This window comes from Antechinus flavipes, chromosome 4 (assembly GCF_016432865.1).
Source record: "Antechinus flavipes isolate AdamAnt ecotype Samford, QLD, Australia chromosome 4, AdamAnt_v2, whole genome shotgun sequence".
Taxonomy (NCBI): domain Eukaryota; kingdom Metazoa; phylum Chordata; class Mammalia; order Dasyuromorphia; family Dasyuridae; genus Antechinus; species Antechinus flavipes.
This window is the reverse complement of record NC_067401.1, coordinates 27,796,885-27,820,520: the sequence shown is the minus strand read 5'-3', so window position 1 is coordinate 27,820,520 and position 23,636 is coordinate 27,796,885. Positions and strand designations below refer to the sequence as shown.

General features: G+C 52.9%; 2 protein-coding genes across 4 annotated transcripts; one reads left to right on the top strand and one right to left on the bottom strand.

Moving 5' to 3' along the window:
* Nucleotides 1–3,174: 3,174 nt before the first annotated feature.
* On the bottom strand, nucleotides 3,175–11,153 carry MRM3 (mitochondrial rRNA methyltransferase 3). Of its 3 annotated transcripts, none has more exons than XM_051992213.1 (5): nucleotides 10,881–11,153; nucleotides 10,724–10,826; nucleotides 9,012–9,256; nucleotides 7,974–8,141; nucleotides 3,175–3,821 (listed from the first exon to the last, which is right to left on the bottom strand). In XM_051992213.1, exons 1-5 carry the CDS (start codon nucleotides 11,128–11,130, stop codon nucleotides 3,232–3,234), a joined length of 1,356 nt encoding a protein of 451 aa, XP_051848173.1. In that variant the 5' UTR covers nucleotides 11,131–11,153; the 3' UTR covers nucleotides 3,175–3,231. The 3 variants fall into 3 exon arrangements, with proteins under 3 accessions (XP_051848173.1, XP_051848174.1, XP_051848172.1); XM_051992214.1 differs by having other exon boundaries at nucleotides 10,724–10,880; nucleotides 10,935–11,153; XM_051992212.1 differs by having other exon boundaries at nucleotides 10,724–11,153.
* A 34-nt stretch (nucleotides 11,154–11,187) lies between these two features.
* Nucleotides 11,188–22,584, top strand: GLOD4 (glyoxalase domain containing 4). Its single transcript, XM_051992217.1, has 9 exons — nucleotides 11,188–11,341; nucleotides 14,417–14,466; nucleotides 16,979–17,099; nucleotides 18,667–18,811; nucleotides 19,453–19,589; nucleotides 19,669–19,755; nucleotides 20,120–20,233; nucleotides 20,312–20,398; nucleotides 21,429–22,584. Exons 1-9 carry the CDS (start codon nucleotides 11,231–11,233, stop codon nucleotides 21,492–21,494), a joined length of 918 nt encoding a protein of 305 aa, XP_051848177.1. The 5' UTR covers nucleotides 11,188–11,230; the 3' UTR covers nucleotides 21,495–22,584.
* Nucleotides 22,585–23,636: the final 1,052 nt, after the last annotated feature.

Genomic DNA, 23,636 nt, shown 5'->3' with positions numbered 1-23,636 from the left:
TATCCAGGAGCTGCATTTCAAAAACAAGGGCTATCAGCTGCATCCAGAGGGCCCCAGAATAGGAAGGGGGCACCTGGAATCCACGCCATGAGAGGCAGCAAGGGAGAGGGAGGAGAGTCCAAGGCCCCCAAAGAGGAAGGCTCAGAAAGGAGTGACTGATCAAGGTCACCTCGGTAGGAAATGGAGGATGGGATAAAAGCCGCCACCTTTCAGCTCAAGCCCCCTGTGCTTCCTGGGTCCCTACAGACCGGACGGGAATCTTGGCTGTTCTTTGGTCCTTGTGTCAGCTGGAGCAGGGACTACATTTCTCCAAACCTCAGTTTCCAAATCTGTAAAGTGAGGGAGTTGGGCAAGAAGCTGCGCTGAGTTTCTTCCGACTTGCTAAGAGTGATAAAGCTACTTTTAAATCTTGGAAGAATTCATCTGTCTCCAAAGGGCAGAAAATGATTAGAAGCTATTTGTGGACAGATTTAAGTCCTCTGAGCCTTTCCAGCGAGGTAGAAGCTCTTTGTCACTGAAAGTAAATGCAGAGGAGGAGCGTGGTTACTATAAAGGTATCCGTGCTTCAGGTAGGTTTTAGATAAAACTCTTTCCGGGGCTCCCTTCGACACTTGCGCCCCGGAGGGGAGACCGAGGCACCTGGGCAGGTACAGGACCCGCAGCGCCCGACATTCTGCCGCTCGGACCGCGCTGGAGACGGGGTAACGGCAGCTGAGCAGCTGCTGGTGTCGCTCTCTAACGCATCCGGTCTCCTTGCCATGGAGCGGATGAGGAGCTGCTACTTGTCCGAGAGGTTTTCCCCGGTTACTGTTCCTGCCGGTTGTTCGGCGGTTTGGGATTTCCTGAGCAAAGCCCCATTCTGAACGGCCCAGAGCAGGCCGCCCTCGCCCTCTCCGGCATCACCTGGGACGCTGAGCAGGTAACCTTGGGGTGCTGGTTCCCCCCGGGGAGAGAGCAGCTCTGGAGGGCGGGGGCCCGTGGCCGGCTGCGCCTCGTGGCCTCCCAGGCCCAGGGCCCCAGGTGAGTCCGAGGCCTTCCCCGGGACCGGCCGCCGGGAGACAGAGCTAAGTTCAGGATAAGCACACGTAGGAAGGCCGGGTTTGCTCGCCCGGGCTGAGCTGGCCGTGGGCAGGAAGCCTCCGAGCGGGTCGCACCCCTGAGCACCAGCTGCCCACTAGCCGACACCCCAGAAATCTGCAGCCTCTCCAGCTCGGGTGCCCGTTCCCCACCCCCCGTGCCCCTGCTGGGAGAAGGCCCCTCTCTAAACATACGGGGGGAGGTTGGCCAGCCCTGGGAGGACGGCGCCCAGCCACTGGGGGAGTGGCAGGTGACCCAGAGCAGCCCTGAGGCTGTGTCCAGTTGGACGTTGGAAGGGCCCCTCCCCACCACTGAGCCCCAATCCTGGCACGTGGCCCGCCCTTCTCCACCCCGGGACAAACATCTGCCGATTTCCATGGCGCCCGAGCCCTGGGCCACGGCTGTTCCGGGTGGCTCGGATTAAATATACATGAGTCCTCCCCAGGGGGAGGAGGGTTGGCCACAGGCAGGCTGGGGGAGGGAACCTCTTGCCTTGTGTGGGGGTAGAAACCTGTGCTCCGCTCCTGTGCGCCGTCCCCCCTCCCCCCCAATCTGGCTCCGTTAGCCAATGGCAGGGCAATGCTTCTCTGTCGTGGATCTGCGCTCTCCGGGGTCCCCTGCATGAGGGGCCTGAGCTGCCCCGGCTGCTCAGTCTGGGAGGTGAGAGCCCGGGCAGAACCCTCCGCTCACTGCCCACAAGCAGACGCTGCTGTGCCCCCCAGGGACGCCTGCCCATTTGCAGAGGCTCAGCCTGAGCAAGGGAACCATGGCTCCCTTCACTGGGGGACGGCAGGCGCCAGGACTGCAGCTAGAAAGGGGAACACGCAAGGACCAAGCGGTTCCTGAGCAGGGCAGAGGTGGCGGCACGGGTTTCAGCTGCCAAGGGGCAACTTAAGACTTGCTACCAGAGGCCAGATGCCCATTGGTCAAGTGCACTCCTCTTGGGGAGGGGGGTGAGACCCCGAGATCCTCCCTAACTCTGGGACCACCCTCCCACTCCCCCGATTCAGGATCTTCACCACCCACAACCTTCTGCCTTGGCCGGACCCCCCTCCCCTGGGGGAAGGGAGGAGACACGGGGCCTGTGGGTAGTAATCCGAGTCCCTGACATATTCTCGGGTTGCCTCGTTTTGTTCCTGTGGAGGACGGAAGGTTATAAGTACCGGGGCACACTGGCTCGAGTCGTTGCAAATGAAGGGGAAACGATCCTGCTTTCCTGAGGGTACAGACCCCGAGGGGAGCCGGCTGGCTGCAGGGGGAAGGAGCCCCTCCAGAAGCGGGCTCCGCGGGGGGGGGGGGGGGCACCCCGGCAGCAGACACCTTCCCAGCATACTAGGCGAGCCCGAGGGCCCAGGCTGGGCCGTCACTTATCCAGAAGGAAGCCTTCCCCTCGGGGCTTAGCTCCCACCTGGCTGCTGGGCCCGGCCTCCCCGCCCCGGCTCAGCGTCTGCGGGGCCACGCCAGGTCAGAGGTGAGACGTTGGCCCCCTAATAAAACCCTCGGTGAGCCGTGGCTGGAGGGGCCCTGCCTTCCTGGGTGTCCGCATGGCCCGGCCCGGCCCACAGGGGCTCCAGGACCACCTGCTCCACCACCTACCTTATTATAATGGAGCCCTGAGGTTGCTTCTCAGCCCCATGTCCCCAGAAGGCATCGGGATCACTGCCTCCCCCTCCCCTGCCCCTCCCCTCCCATGTCTGTCGGGCCACCCCAGGTCAGAGGTGAGATGTCGGCCCACTAATAAAACCCAACAGCCTTTAGTGAGCCACTGCTGGAGGGGCCCGGCCCGGCCCACAAGGGCTCCGGGACCACCTGTCCCACCGGCTAACTTTCTTAGTATAAGGGATCCCAGAGGCCGCTTCTCGGCCCCACCCCCCCCAAGGCACCCGGATCAATGGCCCTCCCCGCTCCCCTTCCCCCTCCCCCCCAGGCTTCCGAGCAGGGATCTCCTGTTTAAGCCTGCTTGCTCCTCCTTGCCGGCCATTGTTGCTGCTGCCCCCTGCTGGTTCTCTGCAGGGGAGGCAGGCTGGGGAAGCCGCCCGGAGCCCATGCCCTCCCCGATTTTCTCCAGAAAAGCATGAGCCCCCGAGACACTGCGGCTTCTAAGGAAAAGGTATAATCACAAAGTGGGGACCAGGTGACTGTCCAGCGGCCCCCCTAGCTCCTCAAGCGCGAAAACTCCTCCTGGAGAGCCCCGAGGTCCCGAGCAGTGGGGGGCCCCTCGCTGCCGCCCATCAGCCCGGCCTGGGGCCCCCCACCTCCCAGCTGCCGTCTCCCCTCAAAGAGCAGGATGCTGGCCGCCATGGCCGAATTCAGGCTGTCCACGCCCGGCACAACGGGGATCAGCAGCCTCTTGCCCCCCGTGCTCTCGGCCAGCTGCAGGGACTCCACGCTGACCCCGTGGGTCTCCCCCCCTATCACTATGGCCGCCGGCGCCTCTGTCCAAGCCGTGTCGTAGCTCTGGACCTCGAGGTCCGGGAGCCAGTTCCCGACGGCCTCCCGCGGCTCCTCCTCCTTGTACTTGGGATGTTTCTGAAAGCGCCGGTCACACGCCCCGCCCTGGCCGCTGGCTCCGCCGGACCGCCGGGCCCGGGCGTGCAGGCCGCAGTTGTCGGCCACGTGGACCCTGGCGTCGGAGGGTAAGTGGTCGGGGACATGCTTCCACTCCAGGTTGCTGATGATGGGCACCTGGAAGTGAGCCCCCATGCCGGCCCGGAGCACCTTGGGCTCCCACGCGTCCACACAGCCTGCAAGGAAAAGGGAGAATTCAGCCGTGCGGGTTCTGCCCGGGGGGGGAAGGGGGGCCCTCCTCAGGGGCCAATCCCAAGGCCAGGGACCCAAGGGGGGAGGGCCTGAGGAGCAGAGTCCGGAATCGGGGCAGGAATCCCAGGCCCAGAGGAAGCCCGAGTCGCTCTCGCCGTAGCCGACTGGCCCCGGCAGGGTCCAGAAGCATTTGTCGCTGCCTCGAGCCAAACCCAGGTCAGGAACCGGCAGAACTCGGACCAAGGGGCAGCAATCAGACTCTGCCCCAGAATTTGGGGGCCTGGGCTCTCCTGAGAACGTGAAGAATGCAGCAACAGAAGCGGGCCGGACCTCCCTTCCAGGGGTTCTCGGAGCCCGGCCCCAACATGGAGTCCCAGGTCAGGAAGCCGGCTGGAAGAAGGAGCAGACGAAAGGATCCCAGTTTTTAAGTTACTGAGATGACTACAAAGCCAGAAGAGACTGGCTGACACGGTGACGCGCAAAACCAGTTGAACACAGATTCAATTAGAACTCCTGGAAAGGATGAAGTTTTAAAATGTTTTTGTCGATGAGATGAGGGCCAAGAGGAGAAAAAATGGAAATGAATCAAGAGCTATGAAACAAAGATTTAGAAAAGGAATTAAGAGTTTGGCATGACAAAACTTTGCCCAAGCATCAAACTAGCCCAAAATTAGAAGGAACCAAATAAAGGTCCGTAACTCCATGAGACAAGAAATGTTTTTAAAACACAGTCAAAAGCCTGAAAAAATAGAAGAAAACATAAGGTATCTCTTATAACAAAAACAACTGACCTGGAAAGCCAATCAGGGAAAAACAATTTAAAATCCTCAGACTACCTGAATATTATGTCATTAAAAAAAAAAAAAAAAGATTTCAAGATAATTTTTTTTAAAAAAGCTGCCCAGATGTTTTAGAATCAGAAGGCAAAGTAGAAATAGAATCTAACTCCTAAAAGAAAACCCTCAAAGTAAAAACTTTTAGAGCCAAAATTCATAATTTCCAGGTCAAAGAGAAAATACTGCAAATAGCCAGAAAAAAAGAATTCAAATACTAAGCAGCAACAGTCGGGATCATATATGATTTAGCAGCTACCACCCACAAAGAAGCAGAGAGCTTGGACTATGACATTTCAGAAGGCAGGAGATGGGAACTTTCAGCAAGAATAACTTATCCAGCAAATAGACTATAGTCCTATAAGGGAAAAAATGAGTTTTTCATAATCGACAACTTCAAAGCATTCCTGATGAAAAGACCAAAACTGCACAGAAACTTGGAAGTTCAAATACAGGAGTTAAGAGAAATATAAAAAGGTGTACACAAAAGAACTAAACAAGGATAAACTTCTCACATTTAAATATGGGGAGATATTACTTGTGGCTTCTCTGAACTCTAAAAGGAGCCTAATTAAGCAGAAGGTCTGGAAATTGTTTGATTTTGTTTTGATGATCTTAGAAAAATAGAGAAGGAAGAGGAATATACTGAAAGAGGATGAAGGAAGGAAAGGAAAGAAAGGTTAGGGAAAATAATCTTAAATAATTAGAGAATGCATATTTAAGTCTAAACAAAAAGAAAGGAGAGAGATCAGCTAAGACTTGAACCTTATTAGAATTGATCAAAGGAGAAAATAAAACACAAAAAGGTGGATCCCAAAATATATTTTGCTGGAAAAAGGAAAAGGGAGAAATGACAAGGGGGAACTAAAGCAAAGTAAACTCTAAAGATGTACAAAAATAGTGACATAGAATGGGAATCTTGTTCAAGGAATGCCTTAATAAATTATGGTATAGGGATGTAACAGAACACGACTATTATACAAACTGGTGAACGGGACGGTTTCAGAGATACTTTGAAGTACGTGTGATGTAGAGGAAAGTAAGGAGAACCAGGAGAACAATTTATACAATGACCACAATATTGTAAGACAAACAACTCTGGAAGATTTAGGAACTCTGCCCAGTGGCGGTGACCAACCACACAATTCCAAAGGACTCAAAATGGAACCACCTCCTGAAAGAGGCAAAGGAATCAGAATGTTGAACGAGACAAACATATATTTCTTGAGGATATGGCCAAAGTGGAATTTGTTTTGACTGACTATACGTATGTTTATGATGAAGGGATGAGAAGGAATAAAAGTAGATTTTTACTGATTGAAAAAACATTATTTAAAAACAAAAAGACAAAAAGAAGCCGATCACAAGGGGGCCCATTCCTTTGTGGGGTTGACCCTACCCATCTTTGCCTCTAAGGCAGGCCCTTTTCTTTGCTCTCTCCTCTCACTCCCATTCACTACCTAAAAAAAAAAAGTGCAGTCCCCCATCCTGCCTTGAAAACTGGGAAGCAGGAAAGCAGTAGGCACCTTACCATAAGTGCATTCACTTCTACCTACTCTTCCTTAGTGGCCCACTATGGGTGCAAGCCCAGCTACTTTCTTTTTTATTCAATTGACTTTACTTTCAGACATTCTTTCCCTCTCACTTTTTTTTTTAAAGAAAACAATAACAACAAAACCCGCTTTTAATCACATAAAATACATTTCTGCATTGATCTTGTTTTTCAAAAAAGCCTCAAGCTGCCCTCTGAGCCCTTTGCCTCTGTTAGGGGGTAAGCACCAGCATGCTTCAAAATTGTGACTGGTCACTGTGTTGACCCAAGTTCTAAATCTTTCAAAATTGTCTGTATCCATGCTGTGGTTAATAGTGTCTAAATTGTTCCCATGGCTCTGTTGGCTTCATTTTCCCCTTTCCTGCCATCACAAGAAGCTGTTATAAATATTTTTGTTTGTATGGGCCCTTTCCCTTTTTCTTTGTTCTACCTGGGATGAGTAACTGGAATAGTAGCGATGGTGCTGGGTCAAGTGGAATGTGCAGCTTAATAGTTTTTTGGGCCTGGTTCCAAATCCAGAAAAGCAATCCCAGTTCACAGCTCTACCAACAGCACGTTAACATACCTGTGTTCCTACAATGCCTCCAGCATTGATCACCTTCCTTTTTTGTTTGCTGGGCCAATCTGATGAATCTGAGGTAGCACCTCAGAGGTGGTTTGTTTCCACAATCATTTCTGGAAAGCTTTCCATCTCAACATCAGATGTCAAGTAGGCAAGTCAGAAAAATGTGATGAGGAACGGAGGGTGGAGCTGAAGCGGGTTTCCTGTCTGCCCAAGAGGTAGAAGAACAGCCAAGAGGAGACTGTTCTCCAGCAGGGTCACATGGGGCTCTGACTTCCCTCAGAGCTTTCCAAGCCTCTGGGGCATCTGAAGCCTCCCAGTCCTGGGGGTCGGGGCAGGGGAAGGGATGGTAGTTAGGAGGAGCAGAAGGGAAAGAGATGGAAAAGTGCTTAAATTCCTAACGTGATATCTGGGATTCTAGCAAGCAGAACTTTGTCCCCTGCACTGCAGCCAGTATCAACTTGAACACCAGCTGGGATTTGTGGAGATTTGAGTTTTTCTCCTTCCAAAAAAAAAAAATTTCTCTTCCTCAAAAGGACAAGTAACAAAACAGGAAAAAACAAGGGGAATCTCTGAGGTGGCAGCAGGGCCACAATTACAGGCTTGCTTGTAGGTCACAATTTAGCCACGTCTCAGCGACTAGTCCCAAGATCAATTTACATCCAGTCTAAAGACAATGTGGCTGCTTAACTACACAAGTTTCTCCCAAATGTCAAGTATATCTCAGTTCACTCGTTCCCCCCTGCCCCCCACCATGGTCCAGTTTGAAAAAGGCACTGGCTCAGGAGTCAGGACAGGCGTTCAAGTCCAACTTCTGACACACTGGAAGCTTACTTGGCCTCTCAGGGGCCGTTTCCTCATCTATTAAATGAAGGAAGCTGGACTAAGTGTCACTGAGGTTCCTTCAGATTTTCAGGTTATTTTATGACTTGGTAGGGGTTCTGTTTAAATCCAAGGGTCTTCACTTTCCCTAGAAGAAGAACCTGTAAAGGCTGGTTCTCATCTGGAGTCTGTTCTTGGTACAGAAAATTACATATAAACCCCAAAGTTCTAGAATTCAGAGCCATAAAACAGATACAAAGTCACCCTTTACCACTGGCATTTTATCCCTTTACTGTCACTACTCTCCAAAGTCACTGCCAGCTGCTCCCCTGGCTTGTCAGAGCCTCCAGGTAAACAAGCCCCTTACCTTTGGTGAGCAGCACCTTGCAGCAACCTGCCCCAGCCGCAGATCTCAGGATGGTCCCCAAGTTTCCAGGATCACGAAGATTGTCACAAATCAGCAACAAGGGCAGAGAATGTTGAAGTTGGGTCTCTGGAAACTTCATCTTAGCCTGGTCGGGTTTGGCAAAAATCCCTAAGGGGACAAAGCAGGAGTTCACCACCCTGAACACCGGGACTCTCCTTGGCCGGCTGCTGGCCCAAAGAACAACGAGCTGCCCGAGACGTCCCCTACCAGCCGGCACGCCGATGGCAGAACACCAGGAGCTCCCCCAGCTTTGCCCTTTGGCATTGGAGCAGGTGCAATGGTGAGCAGACTCCCACTACATAAAGCTGTCTGATTTCTAATATCCACGTGATGCTCCCTTATTCAAATACCTCCTTACTGAAGACTTCAAGGTCCTGCCCCCTAGAGGTGCCTCAGGAGACTGCCTGCAAAGCTCCTTGAAGGGAAATCGCCTGCAGATCAGAGCTCACCTTGGGGGGCCATGTGGGTGCTCTGGCCTGGTATTCTCTGGGGATTTTGCCCCCAGCCTAGCTCAGTGTTCTCAGACCAAAGAGAGATAAACAAGCCTGAGGGGCCTAGGACCATGCAAATCCTAAGTAGCCAGAGTTTGAAAATCTTTTTACCTTTTCTTAAAAGTTCTACCTTATCCCCTCCTCCTGAAAACCTAGTTTCTATGCACCTATGTGGGCAGGAATTGGAAAGAGCTTATTTGGTGCTTGAGCAGAAGAAGATAAATTCTTTCACGGACATGCTATTCTCAGAACCAGTTCCTTATCAGGTCACAGGACTTTTGGTGAATAACTACTAAGGGACAAGATGAAAGGCAGCATGATATGGCAGGTAGAGGTGACTTGGAAGCAAGAATCACTTGGAACTGAGTTCAGATCCTGCCTGTCACCCCCCAGCTGACCCGTTTTCTGGGCCTGGGTTCCCGCCCTGATTGTGCTGCTTTATTACGGTTCCTGAGGCTGAGACGGACATTCACACAAAGCCACTGACCCATTATTCCTTGTGGAGTTACGAGGTCAGACCATTCCTTGATTTCATCAAACTTCACCTTGATGAGTTTGACCCCTTTTAGCTTGTCCACGGGAAGCTCCTTCACGTATTCCAGCCGACTGAAGAAGACCGTCTGGGGCACGGCGCCGGCTCTGAGGGCATCGGCAATCAGCCTCCGGCCCTCCAGCAAGATCTTGCCCTTCTTTTCTCGGAAGGTCCGAGACTTGACGATCGTCATCACCTTGCTATGGACGAGAAGAAAGACACGGACAAAGAACCGTCCCCGTGAGTCCTGGGCTCCCTGGGAGCGTGGGGTGAGGCTGGAGGGCAGAGGCCACAGAAGAGGCCAGACATGGTGGAAGTCGTTGCAATCCACCCTTCTGGAGCCGGGTTTGGCGTGAGAGGACCTGGCTTCCCATCCCAGCTCTGCCATTCCCAGTGGGATGCAAGAATCCCCTCAGTCTCTGAATCTATTATCTCCTGAGCTTTTATGATTGAAAGGATCCTTTTTTTGCTGAGGCAGTCGGGGTTCAGTGACTTGCCCAGGGTCACACAGCCAGGAAGTGTTAAGTGTCTGAGGCCACATTTGAACTCGGGTGCCCCTGACTTCAGGGCTGGTTCTCTGCCCACCGCGCCACCTGGTGGCCCCAAAGGCTCTTTTCCCACTCAGATGGTCCCGGTCCAGATTTTTAAAATGGAGGTTCAGGAATTATAAAACACCCCGCAGTTCTCCCTACTCTGCAGGATTCCCTGCACTCCCGTCGGAAGCTCACACGTTACTCCCACCAAAGCATCCCACTGCAAGGTAACGCTTCCTTCTGCTAAAGTTACACATGGAGCCTCTAAGTGTTTGCACTTTGAGGGGGAGGGTAGTTTCATACGCGGCTTTCTCCAGTGTTTTGATGAAAAACTTGTAAAGCGGACTCCGTTAAAGGGAACTGAACGGCAGTAAAATCAGGCCTGGTGAGAGGAGAGCCGTTTCACGTGGTGACAGCCTGGTGTCGGTGCTTTCTGAAAGCAGGGCGGTCTCGCTGCTGGCAGACCAAGGGCAGGAGCACCCGGCCGGGAGTCCGGAAGCCCGGAGTCCCGCTCCAGCCCCAGGCGCTTCCAGCGGTGACCCTGGGCATGTCCCGTCACCCTGCCTCCGTGTCCCCATCTGTATAATGAGCCGAAGGAATGGCCGCCCCACCCGCGTCTGCCCCAGAGTCCGACAGGACGGACGAGGGCCCAACAAGGGCATTCGCTGCCTCTGTAGGAGCAGAATTAGCGGAGCCCAGAGCTGCGCTGGAAGGGGGCGCGGTGGGGTGATATTCCAGGGGAGGGGAACAATCAACAGACGAGGAGCCCAAGATGCCGGAGGCGGGGGAGGGAAGGGGAGGCGGGGGAAGGGGGGAGGGAAGGGGAGGCGGGGGAAGGGGGGAGGGCAGGGGAGGGAAGGCTCGAGGTGGGGCTTCATCTCTGGTCACTGCCTCCAGGGCCGGGCTGAGGGCATCGGAGGGGAGCGGGCTGGAGGCGGCCAAGGGCCCGGCACTGGGTGAGGAGAGGGGCACTGGGGCCTCAGGGAAGGGACAGCGTGGCCGGGAGGGCAGAGGGGACACGGCAAGAAGGGGAGCGTCACAGGGGGAGGAGGAGTCCCCAAGGGGATGCGGAAGAGAGCAGGTGAAAGGCTGGAGGGGAGAAGGAGGAAGAAGAGAAGAGGGCAGGGGGCTCACCTCAGCCTCCCGTCCCCCGGAAGGGCCCGCTCGTAGTGCAGCCCCAACTCCTCCCACGCTCCGGAGCTTGCCCGCGGCTCCGGCTTCAGCTCCCGGCCCGAGCCTGGGCTCTCCCTCTTCCGCCGCTCCGGCTCCGGCTTCAGCTCCCGGCCCGAGCCTGGGCTCTCCCTCCTTCGCTGCTCCGGCTCCGGCTTCAGCTCCCGGCCCGAGCCTGGGCTCTCCCTCCTTCGCTGCTCCGGCTCCGGCTTCGCCACCGTCCCCGCCGGTCCCTGGCCGGGGCTCAGCACCCTCACAGGCCTCCGCCTCAGGGCCCGTACCCCGCGCCGCGTACCCCCGCCCCAGACCGGCCCCGCAGCGAGCAGCAGCGCTCGGTACCCCCAACCACGGGATAGCCCGAGGGCCGCCATCTTTGCGCTGACGTCACGGACGCGCCGGCGTTGGTGACGTCTCCGTCATCAGCGCGCGCCGGAAGGAGGCACGCCCACTGCTCCAGAAGAAGTCCCTGGGATGGCGGAGGCGGCCGTGGTGATGGGCTCGCGCCGCGCGCTGCATTTCGTTTTCAAAGTGGGCAACCGCTTCCAGACTACACGCTTCTACCGGGACCTGCTGGGAATGAAGGTGACGGGGCGGGGGAGGCCCCCTCATCCCACCTCTAGTGTCGGTCCTCGAGCGCGCCCGTGAGGCCTGCAGGGCAACTAGTAAGCGGTCAGACCCGCCCTCGGGTCCCTCGGGCCCTGGGAGGGACCCCCGAGGCCTCAACCCCCTCATTTTGCAGATAGGGAAACTGAGGCTCGGGGAAAATTAGTGACCTCTAACCCAACCTCTGCTAGGGACCCCATATCTTACAGAAGAGGAAACTGAGAACCGGTTAGAGAAGCGGATTAGGCGGGGTCAGAAGGTGGGGCCGGGCGCAGGCGGGAGTCGCCCCCAGGCTCGCTGGGCATCGTGAGGAGGGGCGTGGCCGAGGTCGCTGTCATCTTTGCCCTTCGAGGCCCCCAGAGGAGGGGGCGCAGATCTGGAGCAACAGAACAAATCCTGCCCCACCCCTTTTACAGACCGTGAAGCTGAGACCCTCAGCACCCACGTGGTTTGCCCGGGCATAAAGTCCCGCACTTAGGGCGCTTTGAGGCCCCTGTCCCAGGTTTTGACTGTGTGACCTTAGTCACGTCTCCTGACCTCGAAAAAAGAACAAAATGGGGTCGCATTTTGCAGCTCTCGCCGAGCTCTGTCGGTGCTAACCGCTGCCGTCGCTAACATGCGAGAAGCTAGTGGTTAGAGAACAATATTAGCGATCGCTAAAGTCCTGGAAGGTTTGGGAGGTTTGCACTTGGGAGCGTTCCAGGCACCGAAAGACTGAGTAAATGGCGGGGCAGCCGCCCTTGGGGGCTGCGTCCGGAAGGGGGGATTCCGGCCAGATTGTAGGGCTCCAAGGCGCTGGGCTGTGGGCTGTGTCCTGGGGTCAGGAGCAGGTCTGTCCTTTTGGTACAGAGGAAGGCTGTAGTGAAACGGGCCTCAACTGGGGACGGAGCCCAGAGCTGTGGGGGAGAAGTGACAAACCCGCGACTGAGGGAGTGCGGGCGGAACGTGGCGGGCTGCTTTACCGGAAGCTGGGGAGCGTCTGTGGGGCTGGAAGCCGCCCTTTGCCCTTTCTGACCCTTGGAGAACCATGTTCGGAGGTCATGACCCTGGGTGACTTGGGTGGAGGGGCTTTGGGGCGAAGGGCCTCCATCTAGGACAGATGATTCAGGAAGCTAGACCCCCTGCAGGCTCCTGGGAGTCATCTACAGGGAGGTGATCACGGACTCGAGGGAAGAAGAGGGCCCAGAGATGGGGGAACATCCCCACGGACAGTCCAGAAAGGGAGATGACAGAGGAGAGGCAGAGGCGCAGGTCCTGGGAGTCGGGGGAAGTTGAGAAAGCCCTGGAATTCAGGAGTTTAGGTGACCTCCTTTGGGAGAACCATCGGGGCGGCGGGTCTGAACGCTGTGAAGGGACGATTGGGCACGCGGACTCCGAAACAGCTTAATAGGGAAGGGGAGGAGCTATTGGCTGGTAATGGTAGGATCGGGTAAAGGTTTTCTCAGCATGGAGTAGGGGAGGCCCTGCCTCCGGTCTGCTGTGGATGGGGAGAGCCTGGAGAGGAGGAGGAGGAGGGTCTGACCTTGGTGAGAACAAGCTCCAACTCCTCAGCCCGGGGCAGAGGAGGACAGCCCGGCTTTGTGCTGTGGCCTGGAGGTGAGCAAACTCTGGCTCCAGACAAGTAATTGTGTGTCCTGCTGTTTCCTTGTTCCCCCACGCTGTCCCTGTGACCTCACCTCCACGCCTAGTGCGCGCTGCCGCAGGAGTGGGAGTTCCCTCTGAAACAGGCCCAGGGAAATGGGGGACTTCCGGGGGGAGACGTCCGGGCCGCCTTTGGGATTCTGTCTGGGAAAATGGGAAACCAAGCCGGCCGTGCATCGGGATAACAGAGTCTGGGGCGGGGCCTGGACCCAGCTTACCACGGCTAGGCCAAAACAAGGGACTGGGGAGGGTCACTCACAGGACACTGGGTCTCCCTCTGCCTGGCAGGCACCCCGCCTGGATCAGAGGCCAGGGAGTGTGCCCGAAACAGGTGGTGAAAGTCAGGCACAATTGGACCAGAGAAAACTCCCCCCTGTCCAAAATGGGCGACCTCCTCCCGAAGCTTCCCCTCCCCCTAGCTCTGGGTCTGTCATCCTGGCTCCAAACCTCAGTCTTGTTCTCTCCCCTGTGTCCCCCACCCCCAAGGTCACTGTAGGACCCAAAAGGCCCAAGTCCTCTTCCCCGGGATTCTCAGCTTCCTCATGGGCCCCTGCCTCCCCCCTCCCCTCAGCGAGTCCCCAGAGCCAAGTGATCTCCTTAGCTTGGGATGAGGAGCACTGGGAAGCCGTCAGCGGCTCTTCCCCTTGGAGGCCCTCCCCATGCTGTGGGCCCCCAAGGGCTGTTGTCTCGGGCCAGGCTGTGATAGGATCTTGGCGCTTCCCTGGTGCTGCCCGCAGGGCCGGCCCACTCCCTGAGCAGGACCCCTCCCGCCGGCTTCAGGGATGCAGAGTCGCCTTCTGCCACATGAGGCCATCAGAGGACAGGGAACGAAGGCCCGTCTCCGAGCCTCATTCCTTGTTCTTAGTCTCCGTGCAGTCTGTGCCGCCTCCCTGTCCCAGGCTGGCCCTGCCCCCAAGGTGTCCCCTAATGCAGCCAGAGGGAATGCCCTTCCCCCAAGCTCTCTTTGCTCCCTGTCCTCACGCTAACTGGTATCATGCCTGTTTGTGCACTAACTGGCCCCCAGTCTGGTTCTCAGCCCTTGTGCAGAGCCCTGCTGGAGCCCCAGCCCCACCCAGACTGTTCTCGCCTTCTTTGCGGGCCAGTGCCCTTCCCATCTACCTCCTGATGGCAAGATTGAAAGAATGGCTACCCCGTCTCCTGCACAGGGCATGTATGTGCCCACAAGTGAGCAGTTATCCAAAGAAGGATGCCACCCACTTTTCCCCTCCCCACTCTGGTGGCCTTGAATCCTCGTTATCCCCCCTGCCCTTGGGCCACTATCCAAGCAGAAGAGTTCAGCCAGAGGGGACGCTGCTTTGGGACTGAGATAGAAGCAGTGGAGTCCTCCGGTGACGGTGGTCCGGGCGGACCTTTGGCCACACAGCAGGGCAGCTGACACTCACTTCCTTACAGATCCTGCGGCACGAGGAATTCGAGGAAGGCTGCAAGGCTTCCTGTAATGGGTAGGTCACTTTTCTATGTGTTTGTATTTCCCAGTGTGTCCCTCCCCCTTCTCGGAGAGCCGCACACCAACCAAGTCTAACGCTGTATGCAGCATTCACTCCACACCCAATAATGTCACTTCCTGTTCAGAAGTTTTTAGTAGTTTCTTATGTCAAGGATTCTTCACTTTGTGACCTAGACCCCTGTGGCAGCAGCCTGATGAAGCCTAGAGACCCTTTTCCTCATCCTGGCTTTAAATGCATGAAATAAAATATATGGGGTTACAAAAGAAATCAGTTTTATTAAAAGTTATCAAAATTTTTAGGGACAGAAGTTAGGAACCCCTGTTCTGTCACCTCAGGATCAAATGTAAGGGTCAGACACTAAGCATTTGAAGTCCATTGAAGTCTTGCTTCTTCTGATGCCCTCAGATGGTTTTTGTTTCTGTCCCTGTTGATCCACGCTGCTGTTTGAGCTGAGCTGTGACGGGAATTTGGCGTTGCATTCAGGCAGTAAGCAAGCACTCGGTGTGTGCTGTGTTCTCTGCAGGGAAGCCATCCTGGCCCTCACAGTCTGGTCAGGGTGTGTGTGTGTGTGTGTGCGCGCGTGTGTGTGCGCGTGTGTGTGCGCGCGCGCAAAACAGATACAAGAAGAGTTGGGGACGGCACTAGCCACTGAGGGCTTGTTAAGGGGATACTGTCCTCTGTCCCCTCCCATAAGCCTTGAGGGAAAGCAGGGAGTCTGAGCCAGTAAAAGAAGGCGGACATTCTGGACCAGGAAGCAGCCAGTCCATAGGCTTGGACTGTTGTAGTAAGGAACAGGGCGGGACCAAAGAGTGTGGAACATGACTTTTAGGGTGAGTCATGAAGATGTAGAAAGATCCCTGTATTTGAGGGCAAAGGACCTTGAGCTTGTCAGACCCGGCTCTGCTACATATTCCTTAGGTCACTGTGGGCCTCCATTTCTCCATCTTTGCAAAGTTGTCACTTGAATGAATAAGTAGAAAACACTCCTCAAAGTGACCAGTTTTTATGGAAATGTACAAGTAAGCCCTTGGTAGACCCAGCGCTGACCACTGAGCATCTTTTGGAGCTGGGTAACGAGCCAATGGCTCAAAATGCTAAATTTTGAAATTTCTGTCCCAGTGGCCACAGCTTTAAAAGGCAAAATCTTCAAGTGGTGCTGGAGGCTTACTTAACCATGTTAGAAATCCAGCACTTTTAAAATCAGGTGCTTTTCCTTTGTACAAACAAAACTAATGCAAACAAGATTAGAAGGGAAGCAACAAACTGGGAAAACATCTTCACAGTTAAAGGTTCTGATAAAGGCCTCATTTCCAAAATATATAGAGAACTGACTCAAATTTATAAGAAATCAAGCCATTCTCCAATTGATAAATGGTCAAAGGATATGAACAGACAATTTTCAGATGATGAAATTGAAACTATTACCACTCATATGAAAGAGTATTACAAATCATTATTGATCAGAGAAATGCAAATTAAGACAACTCTGAGATACCACTACACACTTGTCAGATTGGCTAAGATGACAGGAAAAAATAATGAATGTTGGAGGGGATCCGGGAAAACTGGGACACTGATGCATTGTTGGTGGAATTGTGAACGAATCCAACCATTCTGGAGAGCAATCTGGAATTATGCCCAAAAAGTTATCAAATTGTGCATACCCTTTGATCCAGCAGTGTTTCTATTGGGCTTATATCCCAAAGAAATACTAAAGAAGGGAAAGGGACCTGTATGTGCCAAAATGTTTGTAGCAGCCCTGTTTGTAGTGGCTAAAAACTGGAAAATGAATGGATGCCCATCAATTGGAGAATGGCTGGATAAATTGTGGTGTGTGAATGTTATGGGATATTATTGTTCTGTAAGAAATGACCAGCAGGGTGAATACAGAGAGGCTTGGAGAGACTTACATGAACTGATGCTAAGTGAAATGAGCAGAACCAGGAGATCATTATACACTTCGACAACGATATTGTATGAGGATGCATTCTGATGGAAGTGGATTTCTTTGACAAAGAGACCTGAGTTTCAATTGATAAATGATGGACAAAAGCAGCTACACCCAAAGAAGGAACACTGGGAAACGAATGTGAACTATTTGCATTTTTGTTTTTCTTCCGGGTTATTTTTACCTTCTGAATCCAATTCTCCCTGTGCAACAAGAGAACTGTTCGGTTCTAAAAACATATATTGTATCTAGGATATACTGCAACATATCCAACATATAAAGGACTGCTTGCCATCTAGGGGAGGGAGGGGAAAAATCAGAACAGAAACGAGTGCAAGGGATAATGTTGTAAAAAAAATTACCCTGGCATGGATTCTGTCAATATAAAGTTATTGTTAAATAAAATATAAAAAAAAAAAAAAAGTCAGGTGCTTTTCTTGGATCCATAGGGCTCACATCTGGGCCTTCCCAGGAGCCCTTTCTGTGCCATAGCTACTGGCTTCCTGGAGGCTGGAGGAAGATTTTCCTGTTGTCACTGTTCTTTGGCTTTGCTTCCAGGCCTTATGATGGGAAGTGGAGTAAAACCATGGTGGGCTATGGGCCTGAAGATAGTCACTTTGTTGCGGAGCTGACCTACAATTACGGCATCGGTGACTACCGACTCGGCAATGACTTCCTGGTAAGGATCATGACAGATCATATCCACCTGGATCAGTGTCCCTGCCCCCAGCTCAGGAGGAGGTGGGGAAAGAGAGAAAAGGGTTGGAGATTGGCTGTAAGGGGGAACCCTCCATAATACTTTGGGCAGCACACCTGTACGTTACCTGTACTGTGCCCCCAGACCTTCCTAAGCCCTTTTCCTGCTCCAGCTCTTTTCTCTCCCCCTCGCTACCCCCTCTGTAGTCAGTCAGCAAGTGTAATGTCTGACACAAGGACTCTAGCAGCCAGGGGGAATCAGGAGAGCTTCAGAGAGGAAAGATGGCACCCACACTGAGCCTTAAAGGAACAGGTGAATAGGAAGACCTGCCAGGTCTGGGGCACAGCCACGGACACTGTGGAGAGATCCGGACTTTAGGGTCGAGAAGGAGGCCAGCTTCCCCACCCGCCTTCCTTGAAGCTGGGCAGCGTGGAGGGGTAATGGCTTGAGGCATTTCACAGACTCAGAGTTGTCCGGCCTTAGCAGCCATTTAGTGCTGTCCATCCCCCAGTGGGAGCCCCCACTGCTTTGCATCCAGGCTCTGCAGTAAAATCTTTGGGTTTGGGGGCAGGGAGGGGTTTCCAGGGACTCCCCAGGTAGCAGGGCGCACCTTTGGATGGCCCCTGGCTGACCAGCATGCTGCTTCCCACAGTGAGGGATGACTCCTTCTGTCTGTGAATGCTCCCCCAAAGGCCTCTGCTCCAGGCCCAGTACCCAGTAGTACATGGAGTAAAGGAAGCATCGGGTCCTGATTATAATCATAAAAGCATGCACTTGTAAGGAAGGAGGGTCATCAAGGTGCTCTTCACCTTTCTGTGCCTCTGGCTTTCCCCAGGAGCCTTCATTACTCCTGCTCAGAGGTCTGTCCTGGGCAGAGGGGAGGGGCCTTGAGAGAGCGCCCCACCCCCTTGGTCCCAAGCGACAGAACTTTGGAGGGTTTGGGGGTGGGAACGAGTTCCTGTGTAGCCTGAGTGCCTGTGTACGGGAGGAGCTGGCACCGAGCATCGTCTCCACCCGCTCACAGTGACTCTGGGGCGGTCACCAGGGGAAGAGTAGGGGCCCAGGAGAGAACCTGGGGAGGGGGATAAGAGGCCGGGGAGGGCGAGTGAAGGCCTCTGCTAGTGTCCTAGGGAACTGCCCATGGCCCTGATTGGCGGCCAAATCGCCACTGACACACAGGGCTGTCCGAGGCAGGGATTCCTGACTTGTGACCACGCCAGACGCCTCGGGAGGGGTCTGCTTCTGGGTTCAGAGGGGAGCCGACTATGCAAGGCGGGGGGACCATTTCTCAGGGAGTTCTGAGAGGACATCGGCAATGGACGGCTTATCTTACATCTTGGTGGGGAGATGCGCTGTCTTCTCCAGGTCTCTTCCCTGGGATTGACCAGAACTTATCTTCTGGGAAATTCCCCCTGGTTGCTGCTGATCAGAAGGGGAACTGAGCTGAGATGAAGTCACAGGGTTGAGCCTTATCTTGCTCTGGAGGTGAAATGAGCCTCTTATCAGCCTGGCCATCAGGTAGAGTCACTCTGGTATGCTTTTGTCCCAGGGCCTCACCCTGGTCTCCAGCCAGGCCGTCTCCAAGGCCAAGGAGGCCGAGTGGCCACTGCGGGAGATCGCCGAGGGACTTTTCGAAACCGAAGCCCCCGGAGGATATAAGTTCTATTTAAAGAACCACAGTCAGCCCCCATCAGGTACTTACTGGGCAGTGCCCTCCTGCCCCCCGAGGGCCAAACGCAAAGGGAAGAAGGCTTCTCAGCAGGTCGGGCACAGGGGGTGATTTCTGCCCCCTGGCTCCTCTCCTCCGGAGCCGGGCTGTCTCCAAGTGTCTCAGGAGGCACTTCTGTCCCTTCTCAGCCTTGCCACCTCCAAGCTCTTGAGGCTGGAACGAAGCCAGAATCTGGAGCGCTGGGAGGGTCTGGGTGCCCACTTGCCCTGTCAGCTGTCTTTTGCCTTGTGAGTAGAGCTGGTTAGTGCCAGTCCACCAAGTTAAACACCTGCAAAAGAGCCGGAGTCCTTGAGGACCTGTCGCAAAGTCAGATTGTAGCTCCTTTCATAGGGTCTGATGGAAGGGGCTCCCTGACCTCCGGCCTCCTCCTCCCCATCCCTAACCCTAATCCTAACCCTCCAGTACTGCGTTCCCCGTTGTTCTGGAGGTCTTCCCTCAGGGAGCCCTGGGGGATCAGGCCCCTACTCAGGGTTCTGTTGTTCTCATGGCTGGTGAACACATCCCCACAAACCCTTGGTGAGATGAAGGTGGGTGATTAGGCCGGGGCTTAATCAGCGAGGCACGAGAAGGCACGAATGCGCAAGTGGAGTTGTTTCTGACCCGCAGACCCTGTGCTGAAAGTGACCTTGGCCGTGTCCAACCTGGGCACGTCCCTGCACTACTGGTCGGACCTGCTGGGCATGACGGTGTATGAGAGGGACGAGGAGCACCAGCGGGCTCTGCTGGGCTACGCAGACAGCCAGGTGAGCGCCGGGCTGGGCCCCCTGCTGACTGGGGAGGCTCGAGCTGGCCCCTAAATGGCCGCTTCTGGGTTCCTTTCAGTGCAAGCTGGAGTTACAGGGCATCAAGGGAGCCGTGGATCATGGGACGGCCTTTGGGAGGATTGCTTTCTCCTGCCCCAAGAGAGAGGTAACCCGTTCTCATCGGCCCTGCTCCAGGCCTTGACAGCCCTACTTGGCCTCCGCCCTCTCCCCCCGTCCCATCTCCCCCCACCCCTGCTCTCTCCCCCCTCTCTGAGTGACTGGGTGGTTCTGGCTCACTCCTGTTTGGTCTTTGGTGGTGAACATTGCCCTGAACCCTGCCACACCCCTCAGCCCCACGTTCCCAGGGGGCTGCTGAGCGCGCCCCTTCTTGGCCACCTCTCCCAGCTGAGATACCAAAAGCAAACAAAGGGAGCCAGGGTTCTCTCCCTGTTTGACATTGGCCTGCCCCGACTGGCAGAGGCTGGCAGGGAGCAGCTCCTGACCCCAAGCCTCTGTCTCTGTTTCCTAAGTTACCAGACATAGAAGCACTGATGAAAAAGGAGAACCAAAAGATTCTGACCCCTCTCGTTAGTCTGGATACACCTGGGAAAGCGACGGTCCAGGTGGTCATTCTGGCTGACCCGGTAAGGAGGAGCCCGTGAGCGGGCTGGGGCAGCGAGCTGCCTTAGGCCCGGACTCTGACCCTTTGTTGTCCTGTTTAGGACGGACATGAAATTTGTTTTGTGGGCGATGAAGCATTTCGAGAACTTTCCAAGATGGATCCAAATGGGAACAAATTGTTGGATGATGTGAGTCTTGTTTATTTTCTGAATACGTGTCCTTTTTTGTTCCCCTTGTCCTGGAATACCTTGGATTGGGATGGAGTGACTTGTGCTAGGGGGCTCTGATTCTGACTTGGAAAACCATGCCTTTGGGGGCCGGAGAGAGCCAGGTCTGTTGCTTTATTGGGGTAACAGCAAGCTACCAATGTGGAAGATGCCAGCAAGGGATTTTTTCCAGGCTTGGTCCATATTACAGAAAGTTTTTCATTATTGAGCTTTAAGGCCATTTTTTCTCAGTGTCCCCCAAACCTACCTTGCTCTGTTTGCTCCTTTCTGCCTCCTGCTTTCCTTTTAAACCCCAGCTCAGATCCTTTGTCCTGGAATCCTTTCCCAGTTTCCTTCACTGGAGCACCTTGACCTTCCTCTGTTTATGTCCAGTTTATCCTATCCAGAGCTTGGACATTCATAGCATTTGTCTGCTGTCTTCTTGAAGACAGCAGGAATTGACTTTGCCTTTCTTTGCATTTCCAGCTCCTACACAATGCTTGGCACATAGTAGGTGCCTTATTATTGACTTGATTTAAGGGAGGAGAACAAGAGGTTGAGTTGGTATTTTTAATACTTATTGGCATTTTATCATTTTCAGATAACTCATTTCCTTTTCCTTTCCCAGAGAGCCATCTCTGAGGAAAAATGAGTTCAACAAACCAAACTTCTATCAGTTGAATCTAAAGTATATTCTGTGTTCCTCGTCTGTAGTCTCCCATCTCTGCAAATCAGGGAGAGGGGTATATTTTCTCCCTATTCTCTGAGGCCCAGTTTGGTCAAAATAATTACACAGTGGTTAGTGTCTGGTTTTTAATTTGCTGCTCTTTCCATTATGCTTCCTGTGTCTTGGGAGCTGGCAGTGTGGGGTGGCCAGTAATAGCACTTAGCCCCTTCGGCCAGTCACTCCTGCTCTAACAGCCCCACTTCTCAGCTGGGGAGCCCTTTGTGCCAGTCCAGGTATTTTTCCCTCCATTTTAACTACCATTTTCCCTCGATTCTCTTTGGATAGGCAATGGCAGCAGACAAAAGTGATGAGTGGTTTGCTAAAAAAAATATACCGAAGGCTTCTGGATAATGGAAGACATCATTTGAATAAAGACTTAAGCTGTTTGTCCCGACTCCCATCCAGCACTAGAGATGGAGTGTTTCCTGAGGCTCTTATTTTTTAGGGGGGCCCAAGGACATAGTCTTTGTGCCTTTTGGGGAGAAGTGTCTTAGTGAAATTTCAATCCTGGATCTTTCAAGTTGTCCCCTTTTGTAGGCCCACCATTCTGATCACAGATTAGTTACATGGATTTGGTGGGGGCACAGGTTCAGCAAACTCACAATTTGCCAGGACTTTAGAAATAGTGGCTTTTTCCCAGAACTGGAGCCCCAGTCTGGGCAGATACTGTGACTAAGGCAGAGATCCTAGAGTTCTTTACTAAAAGAACTTGATGTAAAAAGTCAAATCAGATTCTAAGTCAATAAAGGATATGGGCTCACTATCCCAAAAGGATATCAAATTAGTAAGTTGATGGTAAGCAGAAGATTCATGAGCGGGAGGTGGAAAAGGCATGAAGAATTTTATGGGCCATCTTCCTCTCCACTTTTCAAACTTCTGTGGGACCAAAGGAAAATGGAATGTCACTTTTTGGATTTCTTGAAATTAAATGGTACTAGCTTTTAAATCAGTTTTCCCTGTGATTTATAGGGGTGTTTTATGTCTTTTTTTGGTATAATTGAGTATGGAGATTTTGTTTAATATTCAGTTGACTAGGGTTGGGCTTTGTTCATTTCAAAAAGGAGAAAAATTTCCCCAATTCTTAGGGTTAGGAATTAAAGCAGCGATGGGTTAATTCTTTTCATAAAGAGGATGGAATGGGGCTGGGGAAGGCTGGCTCCAAAGAACCAGTCTCAAAGCCACACATTAAAATTTAAACTGTGAGCTCTTACCTGAAGCTGGGATTTTAAGAGAAAACCCTGGTTTATAATACCACCTTAACAATGTTTTTGAATATTAGACTTGGGAAGATTTTCACTCATTCCTGTAACTCCTAATGCATATTTCAAATGATTTACAGAGCATCAGAAAGTAGTTAGGACTATCAGGATTTTTCCAGGAGAACAGATGGTATTTTTTTCTGTATAATGTACAAAAATAAAGTATATGATACTCAAGGTGATTTGATAGTGATATTTATTGTTTAATGGTTCATTTATGTTCTGTGTGGGGATAAGAATTGTTTACACAGACCTTGAATTGTCAAATTTCCTTCTCAGTTTTTTCAGTGATTTGTGAATTCTATTCCTTTTTTCCATCTTAAGGCTTTTCCCCAACAGCCTTCTCCTGAACTGGTCAAACTAAAGTGGGTACACCAGCCAGTGGCAACACCCCTATGCCTTGTAAGGATCCAGCCCACAGGGTGCCCACACTTGGTATGCCTGTGGAATTTTAATTACCCATTGTGAAGGTTAAGAGTGAAATACCCTGACAGTATCAGCTCTCACTAATTCATTGCCCATTTGCTTACACACCCCGGGGATGTGATGACACTCATTCTGCACAGGGTGAGGTTTAAAGTACATCTTACTTTTATCTAGGTAGTTGAATGTTTGAGGTGCTCAGTAATTCTTAAGTCAGAAAGAACCTATAAAACTACTTCCTATGTAAGGAAAAGCAGTGAGTGCCTGCCAGATGGGAAGACCAAGGTGCTGATCAGTTCTACTCATTATTGGTCACAGAGTGGCTTTATTATTGGATGTAAAATATAGGCCTGTCCCCTAGCATCAAGGACAGGCATAAAAGTACATTTCAAAGATAAACATCCATATGTTCACCTCTGTTGACTCAGGAGAATGTTCTGTATTCAGAATTAGATGAGATGTTTAAGAGCTGGCCCGTGCTCTGTTCTGCCTTCCTCAGCATCTCTTGAGGGGAAAGGGCTCTGCATTGTTGAAACCTCTCAGGGGCACCTGCAGCTCTCCCCACTTGCCTACAATGAAACCCAATTTAGATTTGTCAGTAATTTTAGAAGGGAAGCAAGGGCACCCATGACTTGGGAACTTGACAAACAGGCCATAAATAAATGTTACAGACATTCCAGCTTGGGCTACAGTAAGTTTCTTAACAGAAGTCACAGTTTTGAGATGGCCATGGTTCTCTAGTCCTACCTATTTCCAAAATGATTCCATGCTTTACAAATGGTTGTCTAGCTTCTGCCTTAAAGACATCCAG